This window comes from Astyanax mexicanus, chromosome 3 (assembly GCF_023375975.1).
Source record: "Astyanax mexicanus isolate ESR-SI-001 chromosome 3, AstMex3_surface, whole genome shotgun sequence".
In the NCBI taxonomy this organism is placed as follows: domain Eukaryota; kingdom Metazoa; phylum Chordata; class Actinopteri; order Characiformes; family Acestrorhamphidae; genus Astyanax; species Astyanax mexicanus.
Window position 1 is genome coordinate 4,121,506 of NC_064410.1, and position 12,500 is coordinate 4,134,005.

At 40.9% G+C, this 12,500-nt stretch overlaps 1 protein-coding gene across 2 annotated transcripts in view; it reads right to left on the minus strand.

The window, feature by feature from the left end:
- Window positions 1-203: 203 nt before the first annotated feature.
- olfm2a (olfactomedin 2a) overlaps window positions 204-12,500 on the minus strand; it is a 176,590-nt gene continuing 164,293 nt past the window's right edge. For both annotated transcript variants that reach the window (XM_022668003.2, XM_022668001.2), the window contains exons 5-6: window positions 10,202-10,308; window positions 204-2,354 (exon numbers count right to left, since the gene is read on the minus strand). In XM_022668003.2, the coding sequence (XP_022523724.1) occupies window positions 1,680-2,354; window positions 10,202-10,308 (782 nt within the window). In that variant the 3' untranslated portion in view covers window positions 204-1,679. The remainder of the gene's footprint in view (window positions 2,355-10,201; window positions 10,309-12,500) is intronic.

Genomic DNA, 12,500 nt, shown 5'->3' on the forward strand with positions numbered 1-12,500 from the left:
TGCATTTCTGGACGTGTTACTTGTTTACTGGATGAAAAATAAGGACGGAGGCAGCCGGACCCTGGAGAAGCATCCATTATGTGGCCGAGCAGAGGTTGATGCTGGAGCGGAATACAAAAGGCGGTTTCAACTTCCGCACTGGTTTCGCACGGCTCCCGTTTACGCTCCTCTGGAGGTGAAAGGAAAAGGCAGACTCTAAAACGTTAAAGGTCGACGTTTATTCACTTTTCTTTTCTCTTGTCACAAATAAAAAGAACAGTATCATGCTGACTCATCACAGAGAAGGAAGAAAGAAAGAAAAAAGAGAAGAGGCAAAAAGGCTCAGTCCACGTTTATCTCAACCGCTTTTCACAGGATGTCGTGAATAAAAGCACTCTATGAAGATCGAAATGTAAAAAAAGTCTAAGCTTCAGTTCCGTCCTCCTCCTTGTTTTTTTTTTTTTTGTTTTTTTTTTGTTTTCTTGTCAGTATGTGGATTGATGTGTGTGTTTGTTTGGTGTATACAGTACAGGCCAAAAGTTTGGACACACCTTCTCTCTTTTTCAATGCATTTTTCAATGCAACTTTATTTTCAGGACTGATATTTACATTGTAGATTCTCACTGAAGCATCAAAACTATGAATGAACACATGTGGAGTTTTATGTAGTTAACAAAGAAAAAGGTGAAATAACTTATTAACAATATTTCTTCAAAATAGCCACCCTTTGCTCTGATTACTGCTTTGCACACTCTTGGCATCATTCTCTCAATGAGCTTCATTAAGAGGTGGCCACCTGAAATGAAAAGTTTTCCAACAGTCTTGAAGGAAGGAGTTCCCAGAGGTGTTTATTAGCACTTGTTGGCCCATTGCCTTCTTCACTCTTACCTCTTTTCCACCTAAAAAGTGCTGGTGCCGGAGCCGGTGCCTGCGAACCCTTCGAACCTTTTAAGAATTGGCCCGTGTTTCCACTGCTTCAAAGAGTCACTCACTACGTATGTGAATGTGGGCGTCAACAGAAGTCAATGGGCAATTTGAAAACAACATGGCGGAACCCGAGCTCCTTTTTTTTTTTTTAAACTTGAGCTGCTATCCTCAGTGGACCACTGTTGATTCATTTTCATTTTCATTCATTTAGCTGCTTCTGCTGCTTTTTTTTAAACAACTTTGCCCTGGATACGCTTTAAAGCCCCGCCCTTTTGGCAGCTTGCGTCACAGGTTCGCTGGTTCCGGACCAGAACGGAACCGGCTTTTCTGGCCCAGAACCTGTGATTTTGAGGTGGAAACGCAAAGAATCGTTCGGGAACATGGCACCAGCACCAGCACCAGCACGGGCACCATGCTGGTGGAAAAGCACCCTAAGTGGTCCAGCTCACCCCAAACCATCTGGATTGGGTTCAGGTCCGGTGACTGTGGAGGTTCAGCTCATTTTTTTTGTTGTTAAGTACATAAAACTCCACATGTGTTCATTCATAGTTTTGATGCTTCAGTGAGAATCTACTGTAATGTAAATAGTCATGAAAATAAAGAAAACGCATTGAAAAAGAGAGAAGGTGTGTCCAAACTTTTGACCTATACTGTATGTGGTGGTGGTAGTGGTGGTGTGTGAGACTGAGTGTGTGTGTGTGTTGTGTGTAAGTGTTGTAAGTGTTTAATGTTGCTGTTTGTTCGCGTGGATGCGCTCGATTCCTGGTCAACGCTCAGTCCTCGGAGGTCTTGATGACCTGGAAGAGTGTGACGTTGTAGAGCACCTGGTGGCCGTTGTTCCAGGTGTAGAGCACACGCTCCCGCGGGTTGTAGTCCATCATGGAGATGTGTGAGTACTGGTTGTGGAAGGGAATGTCCGTGTACTCGTAGGAGGACGTGTTGGTGTAGTAGGCGAAGTAGATCTTGGCGCCGGCGAGGTGCGAGTTGGTGACGTAGAGCGTGCCGCAGATCATGAAGGACTCGCCGGCGCTGCGCTTGGGGAAGCCGGTATCCCACGTCTGCAGAACCTCCAGACTCTGCGGCTCCAGGCGGCTGATCACGATGTTGCCGGCGTTGGGGATGGTGGTGTACACCGCCCACAAGCCGTTCTCGTCAGCCATGAGGTCGATGTCGGACGAGCCGCCCCACGAGTACGGGAAGGTGTTGTTGTAGCCGGCGCCGCTCAGGCTCCGCTGCACCAGGACGCTGCGGGACCGGAAGTGGTACTTGATCAGGATGTTGCTCTGGTACTTGTTGTAGTAAAGCGAGCCGTTGTAGACCACGTGACCCGTACCGGCCCACGGATGCGGGAGCAGGTGCTGAACGAAGTTCTGGCCTTTCATGAAGTCGCCCAGCGTTCGGTACTCCAGCACTCGCCGTCCTTTGAGGTAGCCGTCCATCGACCACACCTAGAGGACAGAGCGGAGAAAAGATAACATATATAACATATATACTGATTTTATTATTCATAGGTACATGTTTGAGTAAAATGAACATTGTTGTTTTATTCTATAAACTACAGACAAACATTTCTCCCAAATTCCAAAAAAAAAAAAAAAATGTCATTTAGATCATTTACTGTATTGGCAGAAAATAATGCAGAAATGGCTGAAATAACAAAAAAGCATATTCATAAAGTTTTAAGAGCTCAGAAATCAATATTTGGTGGAATAACCCTGCTTTTCTATGTTCTCCTCCACCAGTCTTACACACTGCTTTTGGCTTACGACCATCCATCTTCCTCTTTTATATTATTATATCCCAGAGGTTTTCAATTTGGTAAAATCAAAGAAACCAAATCAAAGAAGCTTAATTTTAAGTGGTCTCTTATTTTTTTCCAGAGCTGTATATGTTTTTTTTAGGTCTGTCAATGGTAAATTGTTAGTGCATGCAATTAATCTGGAATTAGTAACGTGTTATTATTTTTTAACGCAAGTTGATTACGCCATCAGTTTTGACCCCAACTTTCGCTGTAATCTACCCTGTCCCCACCCATTTTTTTTTTCTGGAGTGGTTCGCTTGTAGTGAAAACATAATCTGGTCTCGATCCAACTGAAATCTGCTATCAAATATACTTATTTTTAATTAAGCTAAACTGCTGATTAGCTGCAGTTTAATCTGATATATACTGTATGAGCCCGATAATATACTGCTATAAACAAGCGCTGTCTCTGCTGCTGCTCCATGCTGTTTACACATTAAGTGCGTAGTATGTGCAGTGTTCACTGCTCTCTCGTAAAACAAAAAAAACATGGTGTTTAAAAGTAAAGCGTCACATTTTTTTTGGCGTTCTGTGTTAAAGCAGCTTAATCACACTGCACAGATATACAGATATATTTACTGTATTTACTTTCTTGCTCCCACGTCGGACAGCTCTGACCAATCAGAGGACACAATGTGCTTGCGTGGTTTATTGGTGCACATTTTGGTGCGTTTAGCTTTATGTCTGTGTGAAACCAAACAAACCAAACAGAGGGAGGAAACGCAAACTTCAAGTAAACAAACTCATCAACTGATCCGAATCATAGAAACTTTCACAACTACAGGTGTGAAAACTAATTAAGTTATAATTCAGAAATCCTTACAACCAGATGTTTAAAATAAAGTGAAAAATAAAAGTTTATCTCCCCTAAAAACATACAAGTATATAGTAGTAATTTAATTGACACCACTAATATAAATATACAGTCATATGAAAAAGTTTGGGCACCCCTATTAATCTTAATCATTTTAATCATTCAACAGCCATTTCAAACAGAGTCGCCTGAGGTGTGCTTTTGCATACCTCAGGCGACTCTGTTTGTGGCGTGCTTCAGTAAGTCAGTAAAAAGTAGTTAGGAGTATTCAAATCAATAAAATGATAAGGGTGCCCATACTTTTGCACCGGTCAAATTTTGGTTTAATGCATATTGCACATTTTCTGTTAGTACAATAAAGTACAATATTACTGTGTCCATCAGTTATTAGATATATCAAACTGAAATGGCTGTTGCAAACACCCAAATATTTAGAACTAAAAATGATTAAGATTAATAGGGGTGCCCAATTTTTTTCATATGACTGTAATTACATTTTAAATTTCTTAATTTTTTTTTTTTTACATTTAAATATCCACTATAAAAGCTTATAGCGTCTTAAGAAGAACGAGTGTTATAAATCTCTATCGTGATTAATCACCTGCTATTCAAATTTTCTACCATATTTTTATTATTTTTATTATTTTATCCATTTAAAAATACGACACTTCCCATTTGTCGAGCTGTTCCAGTAAAGATGTTTTTGCGAATGTTTTCTTTAAGTATAAACTAGAAATTAAATCTCAGACACGTTTCTGGAGAGTCAGGGCCTGGGGCGACAGTTCACAAGAGAAGGTTATAGTGATTTTTAACCTGAATTCTGATGCCTTCCAGTGCCCTCTGAGGTAGAAATACAGGAGTAATTGCTGTGGAATTATTTAGTTCAGTGAGTGCAAACCTGAATTTGACAGATATCTCCTTATGAGACCTCACATCTATTATGAATACAGGCCATTCTAAAACTTTTACCCAGCATTTCAGTTTTACTGGCTCCATAAAAGCACACCTACTCCCAATTTTTAGCAGACAGAATGTCTGTCGAGGGGAAGATTGACTTTTTTTTTAAGCAGTTACACAGCAAACTTCTGGAGTTCGAAAATATGGAGTTAAACAAAAATGTGTGACAGTGTTAAATTTTTGAGTTGAGGGGAAATCTTTGGTGGTGTAGAGTTTATTCTGAAGTGTGTTAAAATAGACAGGTGTTAAAATGGAAAGGCAGCGGAAAAAAGAAAGAAAAGAGGAAGAGATCGAGGAAGGGTGAGAGAGAAAAGAGAGAGAGAGAGAGAGAAAGAGAGAGAGAGAAAAGAGATGCTGTGATAAAAGTACTCTAGAAGTACAGACACATCATCTCTTGGCTTTAATGACAGCAGAGCCTATCACCTGTAGTGACTCTCACTGTGCAGTGTGTGTGTGTGTGAGGCTGTGTGTGTGTGTGTGTGTGTGTGTATCTATTGATCTTTTCTCTCTGTGTGGGGCTGAAGATGTTGCCTGTGCTCTGCACTCCACTGCTGCAGTTGCACCCTGCCCTTTTCCAGTCCACATTTACAGAAAATCAATCCTGTTAGCATTTCTCTCTCTCTCTCTCTCTCTCTCTCTCTCTCTCTCTCTCTCTCTCTCTCTCTCTCTCTCGCTTCCTCCCTCTCTCTCTCTCTCTCTTTTCCCCCCTATCGCTTTCTCTCTTCTCTTATCCCTTGCTTTCTCTCTCTTTCCTCTTTCTGTCTCTCCATCTCTCTCTCTCTCTCTCTCTCTTCGCCTATACCTCTATTTCTCTCTCACTCTCTCTCTTCCCCCTTTTCTTCTCTCTTCCCCTATCTCTCTCTGTCTTTCTCTTCCCCCTTGCTCTCTCCGTCTCCCTTTCCCCATCCCTCTCTCTCTCTCCCTTCCTCTCTATCCCTCTCTCTCCCTTTCTCTTTCTCTATCCCTCTTCTCTTTCTTATCCCATCCCTCTTTCTCACTTCCCCCTTTTTCTTTGTGTCTCGCTCACTTCCCTTCTCTTTCTCTCTATTTCTCTCTCTCTTCCCTTTCCATCACCCTATCTGTCTCTCTCTATCTCTCTTTCACTATCTCTCTCTTCCCCTCACTTTCACTTTCTTTTCCCCTTTCCCTCTCTCTCTTCCTCTATCCCTCTTTCTCTCTTTTTCTTTATCCCTCTCTCTCTTTTCCTTTATTCCTCTCTCTTTTTACCTATCCCTCATTCTCTTCCCCATCCCTCTCTCTCTCTTCCCCCCACTGTCTCTCTCGTTCTCTCTCTCACCCTTCGCTCTCTTAGCCCTACCCCTCTCTCTCTTTCTTCCCCTCTCTCTCTCTTCCTCTCTATCCCTCTCTCTCACTCTCTCTTTCTCTCTTTTACCCCATTCCCCTCTCTCTGTTCCCCATACCTCTTTCTCTTTTCCCTTATCCCTCTCTTTCTTACCCCTATTCCTCTCTCTCTCTCCCTTCATTCCTCTCTCTCTTCCCCCCTCTCTTGCTCACTCTCTTTCCCTATCTTCCCTTTTGCTTCTCTCTTTTTTGTCCCTCTATCCGCCCTTCTATCTCTCTTTGTTTCAACTTACACTTGCTCCATCCTCTCTTTCTTTCTGACCCCCCTCTCTCTCTCTCTCTCTCTCTCTCTCTCTCTCTCTCTCTGCGTGACCGCGGCTCCATCGTTTCTCAGTCATGCTGTCTTTACTGAAGCCTTCAGAGCGAAACTCCAGATAGAGTTACTGTTTGGGTTTCGCTCTTTTTCTTTTTACGCTATAATGAGGGCCCTCTGAGGAACCTCTCTCTCTTTTTATCTCTCTCTCTTTCTTTCTTTCTCTCTGCTCCCCTCTTCCTCCCACCTCCCTCATTCCCCCTCTTGCTCCAGAGAGAGAGAGAGAGAGAGAGAGAGAGAGAGAGAGATGCAGAGCATGTTCTTATTTTTAGCTGCTTCTCACAGAGTGGAGGATGCCGGTGAGGACTGAGACTGAGCCAGACAGACAAACAAACTGACAAACAGACAAACAGTGAGACACAATTGTGGATTCTTACAGTGAAAATCTTACATCAAAAACATACTTATACCTTAAAATATGGTGAAAATCATAACCAGAACATGAAGGTCTGAATGTGTGAGCTTTAGCTGAAGCTAATGTAGCTAACTAGCATCAGAAGAGTACTGTATATTCTGCTGATTAGCACTGTACAAACTTCATGCTTAAATCATCACACGCTGGCCTCAAATAGACTTGATTATGCGGCTTCTGAAACTGTAGGACACAATGTGATCTATAAATCATGGACAAGAGTACATTAGCATAAATGAAAAGTGTTGCAGCCTTTCTCAAGGCTTGCTTTGATTGCATACTTTTGTCTATTTTTATAGAGAACAGAGTGTCCAATCAGTGTCAGAAACAATATATCTGAGTCTTTTTAAAGTTACTTATATTACCTACATTGTAGATTAATTCTGGTGTCATCCAGACTATGAAGGAACACATAAGAAATCATGTAGTAACTTAAAAGTGTTAAAAACAAACCAAAATGTCAACCAAAAGTCTGCGGTTTCTGAGGCTGGTAACTCTAATAAACTTATTCTGTGCAACAGAGGAAACCCTGGTCTTCCTTCTTGATTGTTAGGTTGCTTAGTTGAGAAGTACTTGCTTCTCATAATCTGGATTAGAACATTACTCAAATAGAGCTATTTACTGTATACCTGTAACTCTACCTCTTCACAACTGAACTCTACTTTAACTGATGCTCCCAAACACTTTATTAAAAGGCAAGAAATAACTCAAGTAATTAACTCTTGATGAGTTCAGCACAGCTGTTAACTGAAAGCCTGAATTCCAGGTGACTCTACTTCATAAAGCTTCGTAATCGGTAAAAAAAGGGTTAGTCGTCCACATTAATCCCCTGATCTAAACCTAATAAACTGAGATGGTGATTTGAGGTGATTTAATTGGGATGAGCTGGAGCTTCACAGCGTGAAGTGTATTATTGTTTATTGAAAGATTTTGAGTTAAAGAGGATGAGAAAATATGATCTGTTTAACTCCACGAGTTAAAATAGTTCCATTGCTGCTCTGTTTGTAGCTGTGCTGTTTAGCTTGTAAGCGCTGCATCGTTGCTAGGTTACCTGTATGTGGCGGAGTAATACATGGAGAGCTTCGTTTACAGTGCATTATCGGCTGATAACGGCACTCATAAAATGCCTTTCAGGCAATCACATTGCAGGGTGGGAACTAACTGTGGTATAATTTACACTAAACCACTCTGAATGACTGCAGAGAAATTGAGACAATTCTGAAGATTTCCACCCTAAGGTTCATGTTCTTTTTTCTAAACTAGTCCCCGGAGCTCTGCGTTTGCCAGACCCCCGGCCCTGCCAGAGCCGGCCCTGTGCTGAAGGGAGGCGTCTGGCGCCTCGCAGCCCATGACATTTACTCTCCCAGAGCGTGATCAGTGTGATTGATACAGCTATTAGCGTGATCGCTGTGATTTATCTCCTGATTAATGTGATCAGTGATTGATATGAGGGCTAATGTGATTTTAGTGAGTGATGCCATCATTAAAGGCAGAGACAGAGGGGTTGATCATGGGAGATGACCTTTGCTGTTCACAATATCTATTTAGACTGTGACAAAGAGGCCCATGAGTAACGATTCAGCTCCTTTCTTTCCACTCCTCCTTTTCTCCTCTCCTCTCCATTTCTCCTCTTTATTCCTCCTCTTCTCTCTTTCCTCTCTGCTTCACACACCTTGCTGACTTCCTTCTCCTCTGTCAGCTTATCATCCACTCTTCACTTTATCTTCACTTACTACATTTACTCCTCTATGTTCTTTCCCTTCTTATCTGTTTTTCCTTCTTTCCTTCCTCCTTCACCATTCTAATTCCTAATGAGTGGGTTGGGTAATTGGCCGGGAGAAAATTGGAAAAATTAAAAAGAAAAAAAAAAGAACAATTAAGTATATATTTTATATATACTCCTCTCTCTCTATCTCTCTCTCTCTCTCTCTCTCTCTCTCCTCCTGCAGTGTGTGTTATTTTGGGCTGATGGTTGGTTGGTTGTGTACAGGGCTCAGGGGGGAGGGGTTTAGTGTATCACGGATGAGGACAGCTGCGTCAGGCGCTGCTGCTGCTGCTGCTGCTGCTGGAGCTGCCGGTATAATTAAGGCGGCGGTGGGGAAACTTTAGCCTAAACAAGTTGTTAATATCCAGCCCAGTGATGGAGTGATTAATCAGCTGCTGTGGTCGTGACAGGAGGGGTCAGGAAGGAGGGAGAGGGACAGAGAGCAAGAGAGGAAGGGAGGAATGAAGGAGGAGGAGGGATGGCCATCCATCAGTGACTCAGCTTTCTGCAAACAGGAGAACAGCTTCCATAACACTACGGCGGTGACTCAGTCAGGTTTTTAGTAAATGTGTGTGTGTGTGTCAGGATGTGATTATACAGTTTGTTGACATGACTGCTTCCCACAATTGCAGCAGATTGTTCAGAGGAACCTTCAACCGTCTACTTTTCTGCCACATCTCAAAGATGTTCAATTGGTTCCACAGGTCTGGTATCTGGTCATGCCACCAGAGAACACTGTCATGCCATTTTCATGTTCTTGAAAACCGTTTGAGATGCTTTTGCTTTGAGACATTTTGTTAACACCCAGCAGATTGGATCTGGCCCTACCGTCTGTGTTCCTCAGCCGAAATACAGATTGATCCATGGTTTTTATTTGTGTTTCTATAGTATTCACTTGTCTGAACATACAGCTCTGAACAAAAAAGAGACAGATAAGAGATAAATTATGGGTTTCTTTGATTTTACCTAATTGAAAACCTCTGGAATATAATCAAGAGGAAGATGGATGATCACAAGCCATCAAACCACCAAATTGAACTGCTTGAATTTTTGCACCAGGAGTAAAGCAGCATAAAGTTATCCAAAAGCAGTGTGTAAGACTGGTGGAGGAGAACATGATGCCAAGATGCATGAATTAAAACTGTGATTAAAAACCATCAGGGTTATTCCACCAAATATTGATTTCTGAACTCTTAAAACTTTATGAATATAAACTTTTTTTTTTCATTGCATTATTTGAGGTCTGAAAGCTTTGTATCATTTTTGTTATTTCAGCCATTTCTTCATTCATTTTCTGCAAATAAATAAAAAATAAATGCTCTAAATGACAATATTTGACCTCCGAATCTGCCCACTCTATTCCCACAGTCCCATTTCCACATATGGGGTTGCCAAGTACAGACGGTAGCACACAAACAGTGTTCTGCAGCCATGAAAATGGGTGATCTGGCTATTTTTGGGCTGAACAGGTAATCACTGAGATTCAGTAAGGTTGCTAACTATAGCCAGGTAAAAATCATTGCAGTGCTGAGAATCAAAGACCCACCACCCAAATAATACCTGCACTGTGCAGATCCTGTGGGGTCCTAACCATTGAAGAACAGGGTGAACACTTATTTAGCCCTTCTACTACGTGCAAGTACTGTTTATTCGCTTTGTTTAGCACAATAAGAAACAATAAAACTTCGTCAGTTTACAGTTTACTGTGCATGCGGCCGATTCGCCAGTGTTACATCAAAGCTGTTAGTGTTTAATTAATGTTAAATTGACGTTTAATTTAATTTAACACCGACGGCGTTGATGAAACACTGGCGCATTTGCTGTGTTTAGCGTTTAGCAGTGTGGAACTGTGGAGGCGTGGCCTCACTTACCCTGTTATCAGAGCTGGGGATCATGGTGTCCGTCATCCAGGAGCCAAACCTAGACCCCGAGGCGCGGATGGTGATGGGGTTACTGACACCCGTCAGCTTTCCACAGCCTAGACAGGATCCATCAACCACACACACACACACACACACACACACACAGAGTCATGCTGTTACAGCGAGTGAGGGAAAGATTAAACAAGCATCTGTAGATTTAGCATTGAAAATCCACTGCTACTGTTGATCTGTGTAAGCGTTTCTGTGCTGAGCGAGGAGAATCCCGTCCCCCAGCTGCTCCGCGCCCCCGTGGCATTTCCAGCTAAAACACACCAGCAAATTTTGACAATGTGCTGGATTTTTGAAAAGCCGGTCTCAGAACAATTACCCGAGTTGCTGCTGCTGCTGCTTGTGTTCTGGCGCATGCTATCAAAACAAAACATCTGATAAGAATAAGAAGAATTACAGTATATAGATGTATTACACACAGAGGGATCTATTTTAAGATTAGACTATTATATACAGTAGACCAATTGGTACTTTTGGCATAGAGTGGAAAGTGTGCCAAGTCCTGCTGGAAAATGAAATCCGCATCTCCATCACTGCACTGACTTTGGACTTGATAATAAAACACAGTGGATCAACACCAGCAGATGACATGTCTCTCCAAACCATCACTGATCATCAGTAAATTTTACATTTTGCATTTTTAATTTGTAAATCAAGTTTTTCCACCAATTAGTGATGGTTTGTTTGGAGAGACATGTCATCTGCTGGTGTTGATCCACTGTGTTATATTATATTAGGAAGTCCAAAGTCAGTTAGTGCAGAGTTTCCCTTAGCCTGACAACATTTACAGAGATGTGGATTTCATTTTCCAGCAGTATGCAGACTTCCAAACTTCATGTACACTGAAATAAATGATGAGAAAAAATTAATAAAAAAATTAAAAAAAAAGTTTCGCAACTTTCTGCATTTGGTTTTTTTAAGTAAATTTAATTTCAGATAAATTAAAGTAACTTCAACTCGGTTTCAAGACTTAAATAGAGTTACACAGAGTAAATTAGTGACCTGAACTTCAGTCAATCCTTTCTTTTAGTAAACTTTACTTAATTTCTGCATACAATATTACCTAATTACAATTACTTAATTTATACAATATTACTCAAATAATTTATGATATATAATATATTATAATTCCTGAAATTTAAATATTTTTAGTTAAAACACACATATTACACTGTCTCCACACATGGATGTCATGTAATACATTCCTTATACTAGTGAACTAAAAATAATCTATTACATGCCATCCATGTTGTCACGTGGTCCCTGTCTGTTCTCGTGTTTCTGTGTTTATTTACCTTTTCTGTGCCTGTCTCTGCTTGTGACTGTGAGTGTGTCTCCCACGTGATCCGTGTTCCTCAGTGTTTCTTGCCCTCACCTGTGTTCATTTGTAACTCCGCCCCTTAGCCCCAGGTGTTCTCTGTTTCCCGTGTGTGTGTTCCACTATTTATAGTCCGTGCTCCCTTTCCCTCGTGTCGGTTCTTGTGCTTTGTTAGCCTGTTATGGTTGCGTCTTTGTTCCCCATAATTCTTGTTTTCAGTTTCGTTTCAGTTTATTTGTTTATTTTTGTCTTTTGTTATCTGTGTAATAAATTCACTCGCATTTGCATCCGCTCTCCTCGTCCTTCCTGCCCGCACCCTGACACGTGTGTTGAGACAGTGAGACTTGATCTGTTTACAAAATACATTTTTGAGATTATGTAAATATTTAAATGTGTGTTTTAACTAAAATTATATATAATAATATTGTGTAAATGAAGTCATTGTAATTAGGTAATATAGTATGAAGCAGAAATAAAGTAAAGTTTACTAAAAGAAAGGATTGACTGAAGTTCAGTTCACTTATTTACTCTGTGTAACATTTAAGTCTTGAAACCGAGTTGAAGTTACTTAAATTTGCATGAAATTAAATTTACTTAAAAAAAAAAAGCAAATGCAGAAACTTTTTTTAAGTCAATTTTACGCATCATTTTTTTCAGTGTATTGTGTATTATATTAATAATGAATTGTTTAAGCAGCTCTTGTTCTGTTTTCTGTTTTTGTTCTGTCGTCTGGTTTTCATTTAAAGCTATCGAGCTTATTTATGAAGATGTTAAGAGGGTTATTTAGCGCAATCTAAACATATCACCCAAACAAACCGGCTGATAAGAAGCACAAAGCTACAGAGCTGATAAAGAATGTGCTGCGATTTGCATAATTCCATTCCGTAATTGTTGGCGTGTGATTTGCATAATTCTAATTGC